At 41.2% G+C, this 23450-nt stretch overlaps 2 protein-coding genes across 2 annotated transcripts; both read left to right on the top strand.

The window, feature by feature from the left end:
* Positions 1-1274: 1274 nt before the first annotated feature.
* On the top strand, positions 1275-15607 carry zgc:92275 (cholesterol 7-desaturase nvd). Its single transcript, XM_050053094.1, has 7 exons — positions 1275-1674; positions 8227-8415; positions 9575-9753; positions 9944-10069; positions 10328-10447; positions 12432-12608; positions 14721-15607. Exons 1-7 carry the CDS (start codon positions 1275-1277, stop codon positions 14880-14882), a joined length of 1353 nt encoding a protein of 450 aa, XP_049909051.1. The 3' UTR covers positions 14883-15607.
* A 2547-nt stretch (positions 15608-18154) lies between these two features.
* LOC126395952 (uncharacterized) lies at positions 18155-19229 on the top strand. The gene has a single exon (XM_050053756.1). The coding sequence runs from the start codon at positions 18155-18157 to the stop codon at positions 18974-18976; it is 822 nt and encodes a 273-aa protein (XP_049909713.1). The 3' UTR covers positions 18977-19229.
* The last annotated feature ends 4221 nt before the right edge of the window (positions 19230-23450 follow it).

Here is a 23450-nt window from a genome sequence, read left to right on the forward strand (position 1 = left end):
CTGGTTCCCTCATCTCGAAGTCAATGGATTTTTTTTGAATTGGGTTTTTGGTTAGATGCCTGAAATAAGGTCTGTGCTTAAAACAAGTTAAGAGACTTTTATGTTTTGTTCTACGACATGAAATATACCAATACCTCACTTTTGAATTTAAAGCTTATGTGTCTTAAAAGGCAGTTGCTAACAAGTGGCTAAATGAGGCATAGCTTTTGAGCCGCAGTGGGGCGACGCTAAGTCGTGCAACCATGGTGTAGTTTGTTACCTTGCTGTCACTGTAGCCTGGATTCCATGGGGAAGTCCATATTCAACAAAAATTGTCAATTAAACCAAGATTTTGCAGCATGACTGAAACTGCCACAAGGCAAAACATAGGCTACATGGCTTGGTGTGCCTTATGCACAATGGGAATCAATGCAGTGGATTCCCACATGCAGAGTGAGAAACACAAAATCGCCAAATAAAACTTGGATGCCAAAAATGGCAGGTATTACCAAACTCTGTTCAATCCTTGTCTCTGCCACACCTCCACCCCCATCTCCAAGACCAGCACCAGGCTCAGCAGCAACAGATGCCTATGCCAATGCCTAGATAAGAAAGCAGAGATACTGTGGCGTCTGAATAGAGTGATGAAATTTGTCTTAAATTCAACCCCAGGTGGCATTAAAAAAATCTTAAGAAGTCTCCTCAAGGAAAACATCTTCCCTGGAGCACTCTATATGACACCTCTCATGGTTTTATAGCACTTTTTGACAAAAGTGCTGTGGCTATTGCACCTTCAAGAGATGGGTGCCATACAGCACCAGAACAAGGGTCCCTATGATTACAAAAGAACTTCTTTTGGGCACCATTTTGTTAGAGTGGACACATTCTGAACTTGCCATTGAATTAATTTAATCAACTTTGTTCACTGGGTTGACAGAGGGATAAATCAGGCCATAGTGTTAATATTATTAAACCACTTATAGCCTACTTATGCAGTCTGAAAGAATCTCTGACTGCTTGTTAGGAGCAAGTGATTAACACCCATTAAGAATAAAAGATGGTAACAGATAATCTCGGTGCTTTTATTTTGAAATCATTTGCACTGAGTTGATCTGATCTAATCTAATTAGGTAAATCCAGGTAAAGTGATAGCAGCAGAGAGAAAAGTGGGGGCCCCAAGTAAAAGTTTTGCTCAGTGCCAAATGTCAGTCGGGTGTGGCTTCAAGTCTCGTCTCCAAAGCACCCGGACAAATATCAACATGTCGAAGTAAAGGAAAGGGACACAAATGATAAACATGTGCACTGTGAAGGTGGCTGTGATAATTGGGCTGGGAGTAGGTGCGATGCTTCTCACACAAAGTGAAACCCCGCTGGACTCTGCAGGCACTGGGTACCAACAGGTATGGAGGGACTGGGGGCTGCTCATGCGGGCTGTGTTCTGCATCATCGCCGGAGTCTCCCTCCTCGCCCTGGGCTGGCTGTACAGGCTACTCTTCGCCCCCCTGGAGCTGCTCAGGGGCCCCGATGATGTGGGATACATCGCCGAGGACGGTCGCTCCAAAGCCCGGGCGGCAAACGAGGTCCGCCGCAGGAGGAAAACCGGAGAGCTGCCTCCTGTGTATCCAAACGGCTGGTACCGAGTGCTGGACTCACGCATGCTGCAGAGAGGGGAGGTCAGGAGTGTCTCTGTTCTAGGTAGGACAATCAGCAGTGGTTGCATTACATAAAGCTTTTAATAACTAAAGTAACCAGCTGACATAATATTATACCCTGTGAGGCGTAAAAGTGTATGTAATTGCTGACCACCAGTGGGTGACCATCATAAATAAGACACTAAAGTAGCAATAATAAGTTGTAGGCCTATTTTATTTTGAAAAAAGACATATCTCACTAACATGAAGTTCAGAGATTTTCTGGTGTCCTCGAACTCTTCTTTATTTTGAGGCATTTTCGTTGTCCTTTCAATTTGTTTGGTTTCTGTGAGAGAGTAGAGGAGTAACATTACTCATTAAAGTGTGTAAACTGAGATTGGTTAAATTCTGACATGTTAGCACAAAATACAACTCTGCATCCCTGCTGCAGGCATCAGTGTGATGTCATATTTAAAACCCCTCAATTAGATGTGAGATGCAGACAGATGAAGTTAGTGAACCAGTATTGTCAGACAGTTTTTTTCTCCTTAAGTCTCCATGACCATGCAAAACCTTTCACTGTGGTTTGTGGGGTATAACTAAATGCTGCTCTTTCTTGTTTACTTTGAACTCTGGGCAACAGTTTGCACAGGATTTAAGTGTGTCTGACATATTCTGCTCCTACCTTGCGTGGACAAGTTTGTCTATGTCATACCTGGACATGAATCCTCCAGTTTTTGCTGTATTTTTGAGATGGTTATTGATTGATAAGAGACTGTGTGTAGGATTCAGTGGCATCCAGCATTCATGTTGCTTAACTGAACACTTCTGTGTGTTACGTGACGAGATCTATGGTGGCTGACCGAAAACACGAATAGCCCTCCCTAGAACCAGTGTTTGGTTTGTCTGTTCTGGGCTACTGTAAATAAACATGGCAGACTCTGTGGAAGAGAGCCCACTCCATACACATATATTAACGTCTCATTCTAAGGCAACAGATAGACAACAATTCTTATTTTCAGGTGATTACAAACTAATTAAAACATAGTCATAAAAGATCCAGTGTGTAGCATGAAGGGGAATTTATTGGCATGTTTTCTACAGTGCAGCCTGGTTACCTGAATTCAAAAGGTGTTGTGTTTACATTACTTTAGATCAGAGGACAGCAACCATTACTATCAAAAGAGCCATTTTTGGCCAAAAAAAGTATAAATCTGTCTGGAGCAGCAATACATATTTGTGCCTTACAGTGACGACAAGACAGCCTATTTAATCTAAATTATCCTGTAAACATTCCTAATGGGCTAAATGAGATAGGGCCATACCCATTTTCGGGTTTTTGCATTGGCTGGAGTTCTCCTACACACTTGGCACTACAGCTTTAGCAAACTCAGAATTATATCAGTCAAATTAGATTTTGGCTGTTCAGTGCAAAATTGTTTGCCCCTTTTTCCATAGCCTATAGAGTTTTAGAGCTTGAACAGGGTTAAGCGTGACATTTGGTGTGACAGTGGCATTCACATAATGTAGTAAACAGTGTAACTACGCGAATGACAGTTTGGATATGTGCAACAATACTGGATTTCTGTTTTTCAAAGCCAGAGACTGTATCATATTAATTTGCTTTGAGCTGTAAATTAACCACTTCTCAGTAGAAGGCAGAAGATGACGTTATCTCTGAGCCTGACTGGACAAAGCCTCTCTTTCCCCGGGCAGCTGCCTCCATGTATGAAGCTGAAGAGCAGCATGAAAGTGAGGAGGGCTCACTCTGCAGCTAAATCTGAGGACCAAAATAGTGGCCCCTTCCGTGACTGACAAAAAAGAGGACTGCTCGTCTTGAAGGAATCTCAGCTGACTAAGGGTTCTCCGACTCATGACTGGAATCTCCACTTATCAGGTGGCAGTCCTACTTGGCACACAGGAGAAGTTCCAGTTGGTTGCAACCTGCAACCTTAGCTGCAAGAAGCCACTAAATCCTACACACTTGACCTGTAAACAATGGTGGCACATTTTCAGCTCTTTAGGTTGTACTCTGTTCTGCGGACCTCTCTACAACCCTGATGTTTGTCAGTTCACCTAGTCTCTGTTGTCCTTTCTCAGGTGTTGTGAGGTGATGTTGCCAGGGTAGGAGAGACAAGCTCATATTACAGAGTTTTTAAGGTATACATTTGAAACACAATGGCTGACCCTCTGTGTTAGAGTAGTTTAGTGATTAGGGTGCTTAGTAACACTCATCCTTTAAAACAAAGCCCCATTGTTGCAGGTCAGTAGAGCTTTGTTTGATTTGAAGTTGTCATGGAGATGGAGGCATTTAATGAATTATTGCACGATGGCAATAAGCTGCAGCTAAGGATTGATTTTATTATCAATCAATCTGTTGATTCCAGATTAATCTATTTCACTGATCAATGTTTTTGTTAAGGCTCTAAAATGTCATAAAATAGTGCCTTCAAATGTTTACAGCCTTTTCGTATCACAAGTAAAAGGCAACATTTTTATATACAGTTAAATCTTCAGCTGAAAGTGCAGCAAACATAACTATTAATCTTTTTCAGTACATTTTATTTTATCATGAATACCTGTCAGTGGAATCCTCGTCATTCAAATATTAAGTGGCTCTATTTTATGCACCCTTCACTGCTTTAACATTTTCATATCTTTGAAATCAAATAGGTCCAACAAAGTCTCTCATGACTGATTGATTTAAGAGCACTAGCTCATTTCTTTCACTTCGTGTTTATGGTGATCTGACAGCCAGTCTATCCTGAATCTGCTCTATGATCACATGACTCATCACTCACAGCCTTAAAGCTTTCAATTTCATATTTATGCCCTTGTGTTGCTTAATATGTATCCTATTTCAAAGTTGAAGTCTATTTCACACGCCCATGTGTGATTTATTTCGGCATCTTTTCATCGCGGTGTGTGATTTAAAAACAGTTACGTGTTTCACATTTTAGATTTGTTACTCTCGTGTTGATGCTCAGTGGGACTGTTTGATCTCTTCACGGAGTTTCTTTGAGTTTGAGTTCAAATACGTTTCAAAGAGCGCCTGGTGCTTTCATGCCTCCGTCACATCACCTGCCATTTATAAACAGTATATGAAAGGTTCTCTACCTGGAAAAGATATCCACCACTGAAAAGGAACACCTGCTCTTGCAGAGAGGATCAGCATACGGTACACTCAAAGCTAATGATACCTTTTATCCACTAGTTTTCCATTTAAATGCTTCATCTATTTAATTGTGAAAGAATTTGCATCACAACTAGTTCCAGTAGGATAACAGAAACTTCAACTTGTTTTGTGCCACCAAAAGTCCAAGATATTCAGTTAATGATAATATAAAAAAGAGAAAAGCAACAAATCAACATCCGGTTTCATTCAATCTTATGCTTATGAAAGCTTTAAATCAGGCAGAGAGACTAGTACATGTAGTTTTTGAAGGTTATTCCAGGTGAGAGGAGCAGACTGTAGCTACAGCCAGATCTCTGTTTAGTCAAAAATGTACAAATGTACGAAGAGAGTTTATTCAGTATGGCTTTATAAATGAACAAATACCAGTGACCAAGCCTAAGAAATTAATAGCTCAATTCAATCAAAATTTATGTCACTTAATTTATGATGATTTATTAATCAGTTGCTTCAACACCAAATAAAAAGTACTGTGATTATTTGATTAAAACAATCCCAACTCAACGTCCACTTTTTAGCTTTTCCCAGAGCTTTTCGGAGCTCAATAGTGGTGGAAATAAAGGCGATATGGACAAAGAGGGAATTTCCAAACATTCGGCACTAAGGCCCACGTTGACTCAAGGAAAAACTGTTTAGATTTCGGTTGTCAAAGGTCAAGGTCACTGTGACCTCACATCTGTCTTAGTCTTGTTAGGCAGTTCCTTTCCCCAGCTCCTTCTTCACTCTCTATTGTTGCATTACTAACTCCACAGGGTACTTTTCTAATCTTCGTGTGATTTTAAAGTGACAATCATGAGAGAAACGTGGTGAAGAATAAAACAAATAACGTGTCATAAAATGTCGTCTTGTAAGAGATAAAATAAGGTAGTCCAAAACTAAAATCCTAAACTCAAGATAATCAGTGGGCATTAAAATCAATAAGATAGCAATAAAATAGACAGACAGCTCAGATAAAGGGCCCCGGTTGCAAAAGCTCTGTCCCCTTTAGTCTTCAGCTTGGACTGTGGAAAAAGAAGACAACTTCTGCCCGTGGATCTCAGGCTACGTAAAGATTCATAAGGGACTAACAGGTCTGAAATGTAATCTGGAGCCAGGCCATGAAGAGCCTTAAAAGTAATCAATAAGATTTTAGAGTCAATCCTAAAAGAAACAGGGAGCCAATGTAAAGAGGCTAAAACTGGTGTGATGTGGTTGTGCGTCTACTGATGTTTGCCTTACAGCTTCTTCAACTAAAGACAATCGTCATCATCCAAATTCTGAGTGTGTCACAAAATTTGGGCTAAATTCTTATAAGATGACTGTTGCTACGACCCACATGTACAAACCAACCAATCAAAATATGTCACGAAATGACGCAGAGTACACTAGCCAAGACTCTTAGGCTCGAGGGAATTTCTTCAAATTTGGTGTAAATGTCCACTTAAACTCAAGGATAAGCTGATTAGAATTTGATGGTCAAAGATTGCTGTGACCTCAACAAACACATTTTATGGCCAAACCTTAAGAATTCATATGCTAATTATGACAAAATTTCCTACAAATATCTGATTGCTGAATTTATGCACTGTACATGTTGGAAAACAATAGAGAGAATGTGAAAGCCTTACTGTCTTGATGCTTGACATAGAGATAAGACAGACCTGTATCTTCCTTATATATTCTTTGGTCTGCTCTCTCCCCCTCTTGTCCCATGTAGCACAAGCTTTCACCCTTACATTTTGATGCCCCACATTCTGTTGAACCACGTCAGACCTTGGCTCCCTTCAGGTTCTGCATCCTGCTGTGAATGACTGCAGAGTCTTGCTCCTAACTTTTCTCCGCAGTCATCCATTTACATCATATATTAAATTCAGCCTTGTGGGTCTTTTCCCCTGCGCTGCTCTCACACACACTGCGCTGTGGCTCACTTCTAGGAACAGCAGTGCAGTGCTGTGTCACCCCTCATTTGGATGGGCCCTATTTTGGATTTCTCAGAATTTTCCTAAGAAGTAACCTGACTAGGCACTGCCAGTGCTGGCTCAATGGTTGCTCTTTACTACAGTCACCCAGCCTGTGCTAATCTGGGAGCAGTCTGAACACTGCAGGTCAGCCAAAGTCAACCCAAATACAGTAGATACAGCAGGAAGAGATCTGAACATATGAGACTGTCCTTGTTCAAATTAGTTTGAACAAGCAGCTTATTATTATGACCATTATTAACATTTATTGAAGGTGATAACCTATACTGGCTGTAGTTATTATGACCGAAGCAAAAAAGCAAGCCAGGTTACATAGTATAAAGAGCAACAAAGCTGACATAGGGTGGAGGCTGGGGGAGACAGATTGGTCATACAAACAAAGGACTTTCACTCAGGAGACCGCTGTTCGTCTCTGTCACTACCAAATCTGTACCTGAAACCCAATTTGCTCAGGTCCCATTCCCTGACCAATGGGCTGTCCTGAACATAACTGTTCGAGGTCAATAGAGTACTGCAGGCATGATGTGTCTTTGTAGGCCGAACCAGAAGTTATCAACACTGCTTCCCTTGATGAGTAAGCCAATGGGATTTTCCCATTTCCCAATGTCCATTTCTGATTCCCATCATCGTCAGGTGTAAGGAAAATACACAATGGGTAAAAAGGAGCACACAGAAACAAACAAAAGAATACACTGTACAGAGCAAACAGTGAACAAAATTTAGGAAATGCTCCTGTAGGTTGTATGAAAGGGTAGTAACAAATGACATAAATGGTCATATGGCTTAGAGGACTTGTTGCAACATGTGGTGCCTGACTGAGCCCAGATTCAGGCTGAACATGCACCATACAAACTGAGTCCAAAGATGTACTGTACTGCAGCTGATATCTATCCCAGGAACCTAATCTGATCAGGTCAAGTGTAACCATCTAAATCAGTGACTTCAACCTTTGCTATTTATCATTTACAAAAGTCAGTTTGACAGAGGAATGTGGGTGGAGAAAAGCTAAATAAGCATTTTAAAGGACCCACACTGCATCTGTTGAATTTGAAAGCTTTAAAAAATCATTTCAAAGATGCTCAAATCACATAAAAAAATCTACTTATAGAGGTTTTTTGTAAGTGTTTTATTGATTTTCAATGTATTAATCCCACAAAGACACAAAACATGTATATTTGACATCAATTCAACTATTCCTCGACTCATTTCTATGGTAAAAGAATATTTATTAACATGTGAACATATGAATAAAATTGTGGAAAGTCTTTGGTGATTAGACCCAGTAGAGATGGTGTGATTTAAGGAGGGTGATGACACCATAGTCAAATAGGGATACTTAAATTCTTAAATCTCACGTTTAACTTTATATCCTACATTTTATTACGTTACCATTGTGTTCCGAAGTGGCAGCTCATTTATGAAAATGTCTTTAAGTGTTTGTCCCTGCTATAATTCATCTCCCCAGGTGAGCAGCTGGCGGTGTTTCGGGGCCAGGACTGGAAGGCCTACGTGGTGGATGCCTACTGCCCTCACCTGGGTGCCAACCTGGCTGTAGGGGGACGGGTGGTGGGAAACTGCATAGAGTGCCCCTTCCATGGATGGAAGTTTCAGGGGAACGATGGCAAGTGCGTGAAGATCCCCTATGCAGAAAAAGGTATGAAATAAAGGTGGTGTCCAGTGCCACAACAATATGCCGTTTAAATGTTTATTGTAATTCAGGAGGTGTTAGTTGTTGAGGAATGATGAATGGATGTAAGTGGGGGTGAAGGTGGAAGAGGATGGTCTGGGAGGATGAACTGGAGATCAGGCGGAGGGAGACTCGGTGTGGGGGTTCTGTCTTAGGCATTTTTCCTACCTGAGCTGATTACAGGCCCCCCAGACGGTACCTAGAATGAGACATGGGAGACGTATGCAGGAGATTGAATCAGGAGAGATGATGGGAGAAGGGAAGAGACGATGAAGGGATGTTGGGAGGGATGAGGTAGGGAGGATGACGGATGAAGGGAAGGGAAAAGGAGGATGGGTCGAGAAATATGAGACAAACGGAGCAGGATGGGTTGACCAGGTATGAGTAGGCTTGACGGGTAATCAGGGGTGTGGTTGAAGCGTGGTCCATTAATTAACTTCATATGTGTGGTCTATAAAATATCAGAAAAAGGTGAAAAATGTGGATCAGTGTTTCCCAAAGCCCAAGATGATGTCCACAAATGTCTTCTTTTGTCCACAACCCAAACATATTCAGTTTACTGTCACAGACAAGTAAAGAAACCACAAAATATTCACATTTAAGAAGCTGGAATCAGAGAATTTTTACTCTTTTTTGCTTTAAAAAAATTACTCAGATTAAAGACAATCAAGTTAATTGGCGATTAATTTAATAGATGACAAAAAGCTCATTCATTATCTTAAAAGATGTACACAATTTGACAGTTTCAAACATGTTACTTGTACGTCTAAGCTTAAAGTATGAAGGTTCATACCCTGGAGAGCATGAATAGCTGCGGTGAATCTGTATGTATTTTGCCAAAGCTGGACGTTTGTTTGTGCACAAAGTTGAAAATTTGTCCAGAAGGTGGTGCTAGAGTAAAGCTGAAAATGTTTTAACCTCTGCAGACCATGGATGTGATAAGTTTAAAAGCTGACTTTAAATTACATTTGTAGGTCATATGTAAATCGAAGCTGGTGAAGATGGATATCTCTGTCTGTTAGGAAATAACAACGGATTGTCAAAATAAAATGCTACCAGTTTCCCTGTATGCATGCTGTCTAAAGAGCCTGTATGATTCAGATTTGGGTTTTAATTTGTCATCCAGTGCCAGAGTTTGCCAAGGTGCGCTGCTGGCCCAGCTGTGAGGTCAACGGCCAGATCCTAGTGTGGTTTCACTGTGATGGAGAAGATCCTCAGTGGACCGTCCCAGAGCAGCAGGAAATCACAAAGGGCGAGTGGGTCTATCGGGGGAGGACCGAACATTTTATCAACGCTCACATAGAGGTAGGTGCATATGTGTTGAAGATGAGGTGTTTTTATTAGTTGGGCATCTGTATTTTTTCATAATTAATAATAATAACTCAATAATTATCAATCCACTTTCTGTGGTCTCCAGGCAGAGAAGGTGCTTGTCTTACCAAACTTTTAACACAATGATGAGAATGTGTCATTGTGACCTTTCCCCCCCGTGTAGGAGATTCCTGAAAATGCAGCAGACATCGCTCACATCGCTCACCTGCACACGCCAGGCATTGTCAGTGGAGTAGATCTGCGTTACACCAACAGCAAAACCTGGGAATTTGTGCGGCATGACTGGAAGGTGAGGATCTTTCTAAGGTGAAAGATGCTAAACATGATGATGCTTTTACAATCCTCAGAGTTAAAAACACTCTTAACGTAATGTTTTAAGCCACACCAGCAGTGTGTATGTAGTGGCTGTTCAGTGGTATTTAGATTTTAGATGGTGCAGAACCCTTCATTTAATCCTTTTTATTCATTACGTATTATTGAACAGTAGATTTCTGTGTGTCAGTGCCACTGTATTTACTTTGTCTGCATGTGTGTGTGTTTATTCAAGGTTCAATGGGAGCCAGAGTCAGAGCCCGACAAGCATTGCTCACAGATGTTGGTGAAACATGCGCTTACTGTGTTTGGATGCCACTGGCCTCTGCTGGATGTTTGTGTTGTGGCCAGACAGGTACAGTATAGTCCAAAGTAGGCTGCAGTTTGTGTGTAATTTCCTGTGACTGATTTATGAATGATATTGAAACCATCATCTATAATTTGATCAGTGATTGCGTTCAAATTAAAATGGATTCCACCCACATCTTACTATATAATGACGAAAACCCTGTCTGTGTGTGTGTCTGTGTGTCTGTTCCACGTTTTTCTCCTCACTGACTTGGTCAATCCATGTGAAATTTGGCACAGTGGTAGAGGGTCATGGGAGGATGCGAATGAAGCAATATTACATCAATTGGCCAAAGGGGGGCGCTATAGCAACCGATTGAAATGTCAAACTTTGAATGGGCATATCTCATGCCCCGTATGTCGTAGAGACATGAAACTTTGCACAGAGATGCCTCTCCTCATGAGGAACACATTTGCCTCAAGAACCCATAACTTCCGCTTATATAGATTTTCCGCCATTTTGAATTTTTTGAAAAACACTTCAAATGGATCTCTTCCTAGGAAGTTTGAGCGATCTGCATGAAACTGGGTGAACATAATCTAGGGACCAATATCTAAAGTTCCCTCTTGGCAAAAGTTGGAAAACTTACTAAAACTGAGCTTCTATAAGGCAATGAATATTGCGGAGGGCGTGGCTCATCACATAAAGGTGTATAACATCTCAAGGGTTTCACCCATCACCACGCAACTTTGTAGACATATGACCACACATAATCTGAGGGGACCCCTCCATTATTGACCCCATCAAACAAAATGGGGGCGCTAGAGAGCTAATTTCTTATCTAGGCCTAACCGCCATATTGATTTTTACTAAACTTGGTGGATATGTACCAAGAAAAAAAATGAATGTAATAATTTTCAAAATTCACAGCCTCTGTCATCTAATGAAATATTCTGCTCCAATCCATATCTGTTGGCATAAAGGATGTACGCACCTGTATTAACAAAGCAGTCTAATAGCAATCCAACCATTAAGACATTTAGTACAGCCCTAAAAACAGTATAGAGCCCAAATGATATGAACTGTGTGTGTGTTAGAAGAAAACAAAACGAGCAAGGGGCCTAAACTCAGTTTTCACTGAGGTACAGTTTAGCAAAATGCTGGTCTGATGCAAAAACACCTCATGCATTAGGTGTGCCTGGAACATTAGCAACATTATCTTGCCGAGCAAATTATAGGCTATATGATGTATAGGTGTACCCTGAAACCACTAATCTCACTAGTTCAATGAGTTGCAAAGGGCCGCAGTGGGGGAGGGCCCTATAAGATCCAACACAAAGGGGAAAGTTATGGTTACGCCATTGTGTGCAGAAGTGGGTGGTTAGCAGTTGTGGGATGAAATTATCTCCATGACAATATGAGAGGCGGTCATTATTTGACTTAACCATGCATGTAAATGAATTGTTCTCCAATAAATCATTGGCACTCGGGTCTGATGAAGACACATTTGCTTTTTATGCATTGCAGCTTCTGTAAGACAGGCCTGATGTGAAGTAAGGCAAACTAAAATTCATTATTTAACCTGACACATGAACATGTACATGAACAAATCAACATTATACACCAAACATATAACAAAACAAAGCAAAGCAAAAAAGATGCATAAATAGCATCAAGTGCTCAAAATACCTGTGCAAAAACGCAAGTCATCATAATCCAGTGCCTATTCTGTAATCTGCCATTGTTTAAAAGCTTTATAGACATAGGTATAAATGGATTTTTAAATCTGTTCAATCTGCAGCGAGGCGCTCTAAATCTCCTACCAGAGGGCAGCAGCTCGCTCTCTGTATGCAGAACACAAGATGAGTCATTGACGATCTTATTGGCTTGACTTAGAGTAGCCTGCTCATAAATAGTCTGCAGGGAAATGTGCTCCTTAACACCAGTGATTTTCCATGCAGTATGGATTAACTAGAACAGTTTGGTTGTTACTGCACAGAGAGGTTATCGGTACTGTGTTGCAATGATCATACATTTGTCTGTGTTTCAGGTGGGTCCAGGAGTGGTGTTCCTGCTGTTTGACCACAATTTCCTCGGCCGGGGTGTCATCATGCAATCTGTGACTCCAGTGGAGCCTCTGCTGCAGTGTGTCTCTCACTCTATCTTCTATCAGTCTAATATCCCACCTCTGGTGCCCAAATTCATCCTCAAAGCAGAGTGCATTCAGGTGCGGTACACACTTACCTTCTACTATCTCTGGCACACAGTCCTTCATTGTCACGCTGTTTAGTTTTGCAGCATATTTTCTGTGTTCTTCAGTCCTTGGACGCTCGTCAACCTGCCGTCCAGCATATACAGGATATGTTAGCTTTTAGTTTTTCACCCCAAATAAACGGAACAAGTTACAAGAGATATTTAAACCGGACAGGTATGTGTCAGTAGATCATTTCAAGTTGCTCTGAAGATACGAATATTGGATTTAAAATGTGGTTTATTTAACTTACATTTACATTTTTATTGAACTTATAATATCATAATTATTTTAGGAGTCATGCATGACTGATATTTTTTAGATTAATGTTTTTTTAAAGCGCAAGTCCCCCCCTGCAGTACTCCAAATCACCCCAAGGGGTACCTGTTTCCCCATTTGAGAAACACCGCAGCAGATTATTATTAGATATTTTGGACTGAACATCAAAACTCACACAGTAGCTGCACTGCATATACATAGGCTGACTAATTTAGACTGCTGTAGGTTTATAATGTACACTTGCTGTGATGTTCAGAGATCATTGTGTGCATTTGCCTCCCACTCTGTCTTTGGTTTAACTCTGCCTCCTCACTGCCACCACAAGTAACACCACACAGTCACAGCAAAGGTGTAAATAGCTCTCATTAAACTTGATAATTAGCTGTGTGGTGAGGTGGAAGAACACAGTCACTGGTTTAACAAATGGAAAAAATAACAAATAGGCTCAAAGAAGCAAAGACAAAGGTGTTTTTCTGAATGGTAATGGAAGGTCTCCTATCACAGATTTCTAAGATTTCAGCCGAAATATGTTATCAGTTTGATTAACAAGATAAACGATTTGAGTAAACACAGAAAACATGAGGAATACAGATGGTGGTTGTGCTTCCTCCTCAAAGACAAGCTCGCTCTTATAAGTGGTTAGACCCCTGAAAAGGTCACGGTGTGTGTTTTGTGTCCCTGCAATGCTTATGTTTAAAAAAAGACTAGACCATTTTCAGGAGAAGATGTTTTCATTATGAAACAGGCTTCAATATAGGCTACTAAAGCAACAAAGAATACAATGTTTATTTTCATTGTTTTTATAAGTAACCATGAATGTTTTATCCTTTTTATTCAGACTTTTTGTGGAGGAAGCAGCAACAATCATTTCAAAAACTTTGGGTTTTAGTGTTAGTACAAGATTCACATCCCTTTTTCTTGGACACACATCTCTATCTCTGATGGACTAAGTGAAGATGATATGTATCTACTAAAGATCCTGCTGGCAGCAAGTCAAAAGGCCATTATGAAATACTGGATCCAGAAAAACTGCCCCACTGCTTGCCTCTTTATTAATACTGTTGAACACTTCCATCCTCTGGAACAGATGACATAATCCATACGACTTCAAAAAGAATTGGGAGAAAAACAGTGGAGAAAATGGTGCATTTATTCAGCCAGTGATTATTCTATGTACCATATTAAACATCCCATGACATCATACTTGTCTTTTCTATTTTCTTATTTTTTTTGTTCCTAAATGTAAAAAATGTTTATAAATAAAAAGTAGAAAAGAAGAGAACTTTACCTAAATGAAACAGTCTAAAACCTGGCAAAATTACAAATGAAATGAGAATTTTTAATGTATTTATTTACTCGAGTTCTAAATGGGTTAAATTATTTTGTCATCTTGCCACTGCATGTGGCATTAACACAAAGAGCCACCAGGGGAAACTCAGTTTTGGAGGCCATTTCAAGAGGTGGAGTTTGACTGAGGACCGAAATGCCAAATCTCAGCAGCTGATGGAGAAACAGTGGAGTGACATTTAATCAGCAACGCTTCACACAGAAATCCCTGCTGATGAATTATAATAAATTAATGCAACGACACAGTGAAATAATGCAGATTGCTCTTTGAGTCATTATTTAATTCTTAATCCTGGTAAAGTTAAAGTGTGTTCCTTCTTCTTTATCTGTGCCACCTGTTTTCTTATCAAGTGCTCAAGGGAAGTAATGAGGAGAGAGGAAACCTTACATATATTAACATTCATATGGACTCAGTGCACAAGCCTGTCTAGTGACCTTCCCCTGTTTTCTTCTTGTGTCTAGTTTGAGCGAGACGTGATGATCTGGAACAATAAGAAGTACATCTCCAAGCCTCTCCTCGTGAAGGAGGACTCAGCCATCCAGAAGCACAGGCGCTGGTATAGTCAGTTCTACAGCGAGAACAGCCCGCGGCTGCAATACCAGCGCGACACTTTAGACTTCTGACCTCCCTGAACTACAGGAGGAGAGATCAGCGGAGAAGATGTCAGGTCAGGGTTGACGTTAATCAGAGGTCTCAGAGGAGGGAGTCCAGGATTGATTTTCATCCGTCACTTAAAATAAATGAAAGGAGGAGAGGACAGCGGACTTTTTTTGGAAGCCTGAACCTAACGTTTGACCTTATAACCTCCTTTTGTTAAGACTTTTAAGCTTTATATATGTAAGTGCCTACAGCTGTCATTCAATGTGAGTGGATTCAGCCCATGAATGTGAATGGCATTGTTGTTACGCTGACCGTTAGATTGTCAAAGCCACTTTGCTCTGCAATATGTGAATAACCACTTAAACTGTGATACATTTTTAACCAATAACAGTCATGTTTTTTCTGTCTGTATGTTTAACATTAGTAAATCTAAACCACCAGCCTTTAGTTTCAGTTCAGTCAAAAGGCTGCCTCGTCAGTATGTGTCACAATACTGTGATTTGTTATCAGTTTCTTTTCACTTTGGCTTTATCTGCCTCTGCCGCAGGTGTGTTTGTTTTCCCATTGATATCTCAGGTTACTCAGCAGCCGGATGATTGTGATTTTCACGTCATGGCGGTGTGCAATGACACCTTAAAGGAGCAATTGGTAATGCCTAGCCACATGCTGCTAAGAAATGGAGGGCAGCATTGTACTGGTCCACTACTGGGTCCATACAATCATTAGTAAATGATATAATATGTAAACTGCTAAAACTCTTAGCGCCGGCCAAAATAAAACTGCTATGGCATAGTGTAAACACGTGACATCAGCCTGTAGTTTATAGTTTGCCCCCGAAAAAGAATTTTCCTAGTCGACCAATAGTTGTCATTTAGGGCCATCAGTCGACTAGTCGCCCGCCTGTTTACGATATAAATTTAATTATTAAATGATATATTTTGGGTGGGGCAACACAATGGTTTGAGTTGAAGGTGTGAGAAAGAATAGTATCAGTAACATTGTTAACACTGTGCTACATTACAGAGAAATACAAAACCGTACTAATGAACCTTCATTAATATAGGCCTATATTTTATCTACAAGTGCACGTCACACACTGAGCGAGCCGCCTGTTAATGACGCTGTGGGCTAATGGGCATGTAGCTACTTCCATGTTTCAGATGATACGTCATGTTTGTAGTCGACCAATGAAGATGAGTTTACATATCACCTTGGGTTCGTCCTTCACCTTCTCAAAATGATCCCACACTTTGGATTTCCTGCCCGACATGTTATTAACTAGCCTGTGGAATAACCGCAGGTACCAGCCCTGGAAATTAGGGGCCGTACACATGCTGTGTCTTTAACCGCCTAGAAACGTGAGGTCAGGCTCTGGGCACTTCTCTTGTGCCTTTTTTGTGCCAGCATTCAAAAGTGCGGCAGCAGGTTGCATCTAAGGTTGCTAAGTAATCTTAACAAACATTGTATCACCTATCGCTTTGCAAGCTTATCCAAGAGAGCTGACGAAAAAACATGCACCAAGCACACAACACTGTGTGATGCAGGATGTAAACCCTGCAGTATATAAATGGCATTTGGAACATGTATTCCTGCACGGTTTGTGTGGTGATAATGTAGCAGGGCAGGCCCTCTCTTATTTTTTAGTGGCCACTTTATCATCAGCGGGCTGCATTGAGTAACTCCCCTGACCCCTAATTACTGGGCAGTGCTGCTAAGTGCTTTATCTATGCAGGTGTCTGCTACTCTGATGTGCATTTCCTACTTGGCTTCCAGGTCAGTGGTGCGGTCCGTAGTTTGGCAGGTCTGCAGTTTGTGTGCTTCAGATGTCATCTGTCTTTGTGTTTTGGTTCCCAGTATTTGAAATGGCACCTGTTCACATTTTTGAATGCATCGGTCGCGCCGCTTCCAGCATTGGATGCTTGATAGGTGTGCTGCCAGGTCCGTGGACTGTTTACTCCTGGATATCAAACTGGACCAACATGGCAGCTCGTTTGGAAACTTTCTCTTATATAAGGAAAGCAGTTCAGCTGTTTCTGAACACATTTGAGGCGAGAGATAAGCCGGTTGTTACGTGTTTTTGGGATTTAACAGAAGCTGGACGCCTTTATTCAACCCTAAACAAATTCCCCTTCTCTCCAAACGCAACATGATGCTACCAGAAGGCGCTGAATGTTTACATGACAGTAAATGGGAGGTGTAGAAATATTGGATCCTTTTGACACGTACCATAAGTGTAGCTGGCTTGTCTCCAGGCAGCAGATCCAGGATGATGATGTCCTCTTCAAACTCTTGCTTACCACATCTATGCTTCTGCTGAGAGAGTGGCAGCTCTTACCGTCTCAATGACGTGGAACCCATATGCCAGGGTTGTACATCAGGGTGGAGGGCCTATTCCATATTCCAGGCCCACACTTCCTGGATGCGTCTCTACACCTCCACCTGTTTTGTCTCTTCATTGTTTTGTCTCTGTATCAACTGAATTTACTTTTAGTGTTTCTTTTTATTGAATCTTTTGCACTGCAGCTGGTTCGGCTCCGCGGCGTAAAGTGTGTACTATTAAATTTACGCTGCTGTTCTAGCAGATCTGAACGTAAGACAGTCGACTCATTACTGACTGAATCACTGATGACTACAGCGCTGTGAGGCTTTATTAAACGATACTGTGCTCTAATCTTCAGTTGCCTGTGGTGATGTGGTGATTATGTGGGATTGGTTGGCATTACTTTTTAATTTCCGTTTGACTGTCAGATGGTCATAGAAGAGAGGAGACACATTTCAAAGCAAATAACCAGTGACGTTAAAAAGCACAATGCTTGTTATGAATATCTGATGAACTCCTCCCTTCTGTTCCCTCTCAATATTAAAATGTATTTTTGTCACTGTCTAATCTACAGATGTACTGTTTATTTAAATATGCAGAATAAATCTGTCTGCTCGGTTCTAATGTGTTTGCTCATGCATTTCTCGACTGGCAAAAGCTTTCCGTTGCACTGAATATGTTAGCGTGTTAAATTGAGCAGAAGAGTGAAATGTTCACTGTACTACTTGGCCAGTGGCACTTCTCTGAGGCTCATGTTATTGCTTAGCACTCCTTATCTGTGAATGTGCTTATCTTATCTGGGTTTATGGTGGAGACGGCTGTGTTGCCTTTGTTATACTGAAACATTACATCAACAATTGGCTCACTTCAGCTTTGTTCAGGAAGAGAGAAGGTTTCCTGTAATAAGGAAACAGCTTGTGTTGGGGCTGTGTTACATGTGTCGAAGAGACAGAAACAAATCTTCTGTTATGAGGGATGGCTGAGGTAGAAGACCTTCAAACTGAGGAGGAAGGAGTTGCACTGGAAGTAGAGCATGTGTCGTCTACAGAGGAGGCTTATGTCAGAGTTTTTTACACCACGCGGGGCAAGCAAGAAGACGAGAGCCTCTCAGTCACACAGCCTCTGCTTCAGCACAAACATCAGGACAGCCGTGATGAGAATCACAAAGCAGACACGCGAACAGCGACAGATGGGACTGGCCGAAAGACATCTGTTCCACAAGAGCTGGAATTGGCTGGCAGGGATGAGCCCGGCTGCAGTGGAAGTGTCAGGAGTTTGTGCAGTGACAGCAGTCGGCACGAGTGCCCCATCTGCAGCGAGCGGTTCACCTCGCACGGAGATCACCGCGTCACCTTACTCAACTGCAACCATGAACTGTGCCACCACTGTGTGGCTGGCATCATGAAGCGCGCCAAAGACCAGGGCCGACTGCGGTGCCCCTTCTGTCGACAGACCACTCCGTTAGCGCACTGGGAGATCAGAAGACTGCAGGAGGAGTTGTACAGTAACAGCTTTTATGAACCTGGACCACCCCTCATCATCAATCCTGTCCCTGAACTTCAATCTGTCCCAGTATCACAGTTTTGCTGCTTTGCTGTGGAGGGGCAGCTGGAGACACACACACACATATGTGGATGCTGCCCTTCCTGCACTGTCAGAGGCCTCAGACTGGTGCGACCACACTCCCTGTGCTTGTCCATGAGTGCCCTGCTGCTGCTCTTCATGGTGCTGCTGGGCTACCTCCTCTACATGCTTGTTCCTGTTATAATAATGAACGTGCTTTTCAGTGACGGCTGAGTTCATAGCCAATCCTTTGAGTGACTTCAGCTGGCTGACTTCTGCAAAAACTGCCTGTTAGTTATTTTGATACCATTACAAAGAAGTGACAAACACCTGCATGGCTGGGAACATACAGTGCCGCTTTAAGGGAAGTTTTCCCTTAGTTACTCTGCAATGTCAAATCTCATTTATACTTCCACTGTTTTAATAACCTCATTTATTATTTGTCATGATTATTCCACACTCACCTTTGGACTCAGTCATTTCTGATTAAGGCCTGTACAGCAGTCTTTTACTGGAGATATTATAACTGGAAAAAGTCCAATTTGGAGTTGGCAAAGGCTAATGTGACTCAGGGTGTACACGAGGAATCAGTTTTTAAATGTAAATGTATTGAAAAAAGTAATCGCACAGCATTTCTAAAATATCTCTCAAACTGAAAGGATCTCTTATCAGTTTGTCAACCTCTGACTTTTGTTGTCTTTGAAGAGTGCCGCAGCTTTGTACTGCAGGATTTGCTGCCATGGATAAATGGGGGTTTGACTCGGGATCAGAACTCTTCATATCTTTCTGGGTCTCGTATTGACCTACTTCTCGTCAGAACTGCTCGGATGCTCTCTGCTGTGACTGCTGCATATTCTTAGCTACAAAAAAAAAAACCCAGCTTGATCTCCTTTCATAGTGCACATGAGGGAGACTTGGCCCTACAATTTAATCCTTTATATCCGTTTTATTCGTTCAAAGGGATGAAGAAAGAGATCAGTGATGAAAGCTGGAATGGAAGCTCCTATTTGTTTCTTTTTGTTGTTGTTGATGCACATGCACTTTTAAGTTTGTTGCTATTTATCTGTGCCATTAAAGAAGCATTTCACCGCTGGAAATATGTCATTTTTATTGAACTAGGCTGAATGTAGTAGAAGGATCAAATACTTTTGAAATTAGTGCTGTATGTGCAGAGAAAACAGGCTGTGGCGTTTGCTCTTGCTCAACAGGTAAAAAAAAACAAAAAAAAACTACACCTACCAGAATGCATTGCACCTCACCAGGCCAACAAACACTCCCGCTGGTGGGTGACATATTGTGAGCTTTGCCTTTCAACACAGGAAACAAAATGGTGGCCAGCTGGTAACAAATGACCTGGATTTACTTTAAACAGTAAGATGAATATGTTTCTGAAAACATTTGAGTATCAGCACTGCTTAGTTTTAACTTTATATCTCAGTATTTCAGCCTCTATTTTTACAATACAGGAAACAGTAAGATGCCAGTCAAACAGTGCACTAAAATGTGTTTCTGAAGACATTTTAGGCAAGAAATAGGCAATACAGTAACAAAATCTTTATTTATGTTTGATTAGCACTGCCTAGTTTAACCATTTGATCTGAGTTTGGTCTGAGTTTAAGAAAGAGAGGGGCGGCTTCCTCTGTCTAACTGCTTCTATACTCTGTGTCTCTGGTGGCAAGCATGCAAAAATGGGGAAAATCAGCTGAGAGATGAGCAGGTAGATATGTACGCTGGCAAGATGGAGGAAAGTTAACCATAATTCATTTACACATAAGCCCCGTTTCCACTGAGTAGCACAGTACAGCTCGGTTAAGTTTGGTATGCATTTTTCCACTGTGAAAAGTTGTGGATGGTACCAATGGAACCGTTCCGTACCGTCCCCATTTTTGGTCCCCCCTCTGTTGGGGTACCTAGCACACAGATCTGGTACTAAAAGGTGCAGCTGTGAACACTGCAGTCTGTTGATTGGTCAGTAGAGGACGGTCACTCTGCTCAGGCTGTGAACACTGCAGTCTGTTGATTGGTCAGTAGAGGACGGTCACTCTGCTCAGGGGTGAGCTGTGGCTGGTTTTGAGGTTCATGTAACCACTGTTCATACTGTGGAGAGGTTTATTAGTGGACTGTAAAATGAAAGCATGTTTTGCTGCCTCTTGCAGCAGCTGTAGTCTGAGAAAAACTGCCAGCAACTTTTAAGGGGGAATGTTTACTTGTTGTAATGTTGCTCAGTGCATGAGCTGATAATGTGAATCCATCAGCACGCCTTAAATTTCAAAATGACAACTTTGACCATTCCATTATTTTTTATTGTCTCTCTTGGATGACATACACTTTTAGTAATGAGTGGATATTCAAGCGTTTAAATATATATATTAATTTCTCACTCTTGCCTGTTCTGTTTGTTCTGAGCATGCCGGCATGGATGGAGCAGTGATTGACAAGAATCCCATCCATGTTTAACAGTACTGTTTGCGGTGGAAATGCCAAACGGACCTAGGTACCATGTCTGAAGGGTTATTTTTGGTTCCAAAGGTACCATACCAAAAGTGTTTGGTGGTAATGAGGCTATACTGTCCACACTGTTATGGTGCAAAGCTGGTTGACAATCAGCAATGTAGCCCTTTAAATGGTTAAATACTCATATATGAACTAGATGTCTGCTCAACTGGTTTTTTTTTTGGTTGTTAGTCTTTTAACAGGCTTTCAGTGTCTTTGTCTCTGTTTGATACACTGAAGAAGGCTTAGGCCGAAACGTTTGTTTGACCGTGTGTTGCCCTAGTAAATTATACATTTTGACTTTTTTGTCTTTTGTGAGTGCTGTTGCCCACAAGTTTTTTTGTTAGTCTTTTTAAAAGATTACAAAGGTACGTCTTTGGGATGTTCTGATGGTCTAGTAGTCAAAGACCACATAATTATTCCAGTACCCATGCCGCCATACTGTTTAGTATGCCTGAATAGGATTTTGCACATCCCAATACATAGTATGTCAAATTAAGTATGCAAAAAATACCAGGATGTCCAACTGCATCCAGTTGTGTTTTGCTGTTTGCAAGCCAGCATGCTTTAGTGCCTATTGTGACCCACAGTCCTTTGTGCAGTGAAAGATCCGTCACATCCACTGAGCCGCAGACAGATGACAGCTCATTGACAGCTGACAGAAGCTGCGATGCTGGTTGACAGTGCATTGAGATGTGAGTACAACTTTTTTTCTTTTAAATGTTGTGCTATGAACTGTGAAGGTCATGAGCAAGAGAGTCAAAATTCAAGGCATAATGTTAATGAAGCAGTATGTTCCAGTTGTATGCATACTCTACGCACATTGTAAGGGCAGCTGCAGTACAAACTGAGAGTAAAAAGAAAAAGTATGAGATTTGGTAAATGACTCCGAATAGGTATAACTGCAGCTGGAGCAGTTACGTGACCCGCCCTCTAGCTACATGACTCACCCACCATACTTACATGTCAGGCCACGATCAGCCCCCCTGGGCCCGAATGCGGAAGTCCTGACAAAATTGCTAAGTTAGTGAATAGTTAGCTATGATATTACATTAAAAGCTAACGTCAGCTGTGAAGTATTATGCTAAAAAAGAGGTGGTTAAGGTTAGGATAAGGGTAATGGGAAGGGTTACATCTCCTTACTTATAAAGTGAATCACATCTTCATGTATTCTTCTGAATTATAAAGTGGATAATTGCTGCATTTGGTCTAATTTATTCACTCCAGTGTAGTGTTGTAGCAGGGTTCAGATAACTGTTGTGTTGGTGGGTTTGTCTTGTATGAGTGGTGGGCGCGGTTTGTAGGGGCATGTCGTGTACTACAAATGGAGTGCATCTGCAGCTATACATGTCTCAATGACTATATGAAGTCTGCCATAGCAATTTTAAAGGTATGTCAAAGTTGTTTTAAGCATGCCACGCTGCCCCAAGTGGCCAAAATAAATACATTAATTTGGGCACCTTTAACAAATATGTCCTAAAATGGGAAAAATAATTGCAGGGAAAGGTGGTGTGGGTTTTAAAAATATCTATATAAATGATATAAATTCAATACTGAACCTTGTTAAAGTGATATGTAAATGTGAAATTTAACTTTGGTAGAAAATCAGTTGTGTTGGGCATTACTTAATCTTTTTTGATGATGTATTAGATGCCCAGTATCATTGGTTGACTGATTGTAAAGTCTATTACAAATGGTGAAACAAAGGTAAGAGCCAAGACATTATCCTCAATAATACATCACTCATATTACCATTATTATAAAGTATAGAAAGGTACAAGATGCCTTGCCTTGTGCACACTGATTGTGTTTCAAGATGGTTTAGCTGCACGACAAGGACATCGTATAATAATGTGAAAAGACAAGTCTAAGGCACTCGATTGATCTCAGACTATACATACACACCATGTTTACTCTGTATCAAGTGCTGTATCACTTTAAAGAGGAACAGGGTCATCATGGTGTCGTTTAAATCCTCTGCAATAATATGATCAGAATCCTAATTCTCTGCTGACTCAGTGGACCGTCTAAATTACTAAAGCAAGAATTTAAAGCTGACAGGCCCCTATAATGTGAAACTAAACATTGATCCATATTGATCAGGCCCACAGCTCCCCACAAGGCTTTGCAGCATGTTAGCCGGAATCTAAAATCCGGAAGATTCTTTGTGTCCTCTGCAGCATGAATACTTCAGCTTGACATCGGGACAAGCAAA

Source organism: Epinephelus moara, chromosome 9 (genome assembly GCF_006386435.1).
Source record: "Epinephelus moara isolate mb chromosome 9, YSFRI_EMoa_1.0, whole genome shotgun sequence".
Lineage (NCBI taxonomy): Eukaryota > Metazoa > Chordata > Actinopteri > Perciformes > Serranidae > Epinephelus > Epinephelus moara.

Bases quoted from the DNA above. Each gene is read 5' to 3' on its own strand.
- zgc:92275 (XM_050053094.1), top strand. From the start codon at position 1,275: ATGTGCACTGTGAAGGTGGCTGTGATAATTGGGCTGGGAGTAGGTGCG. The intron at 1,675-8,226 runs GTAGGACAATCA...TCATCTCCCCAG, and splicing joins CAGGAGTGTCTCTGTTCTAG to GTGAGCAGCTGGCGGTGTTT. The intron at 9,754-9,943 runs GTAGGTGCATAT...CCCCCCGTGTAG, and splicing joins TTATCAACGCTCACATAGAG to GAGATTCCTGAAAATGCAGC.
- LOC126395952 (XM_050053756.1), top strand. From the start codon at position 18,155: ATGGCTGAGGTAGAAGACCTTCAAACTGAGGAGGAAGGAGTTGCACTG.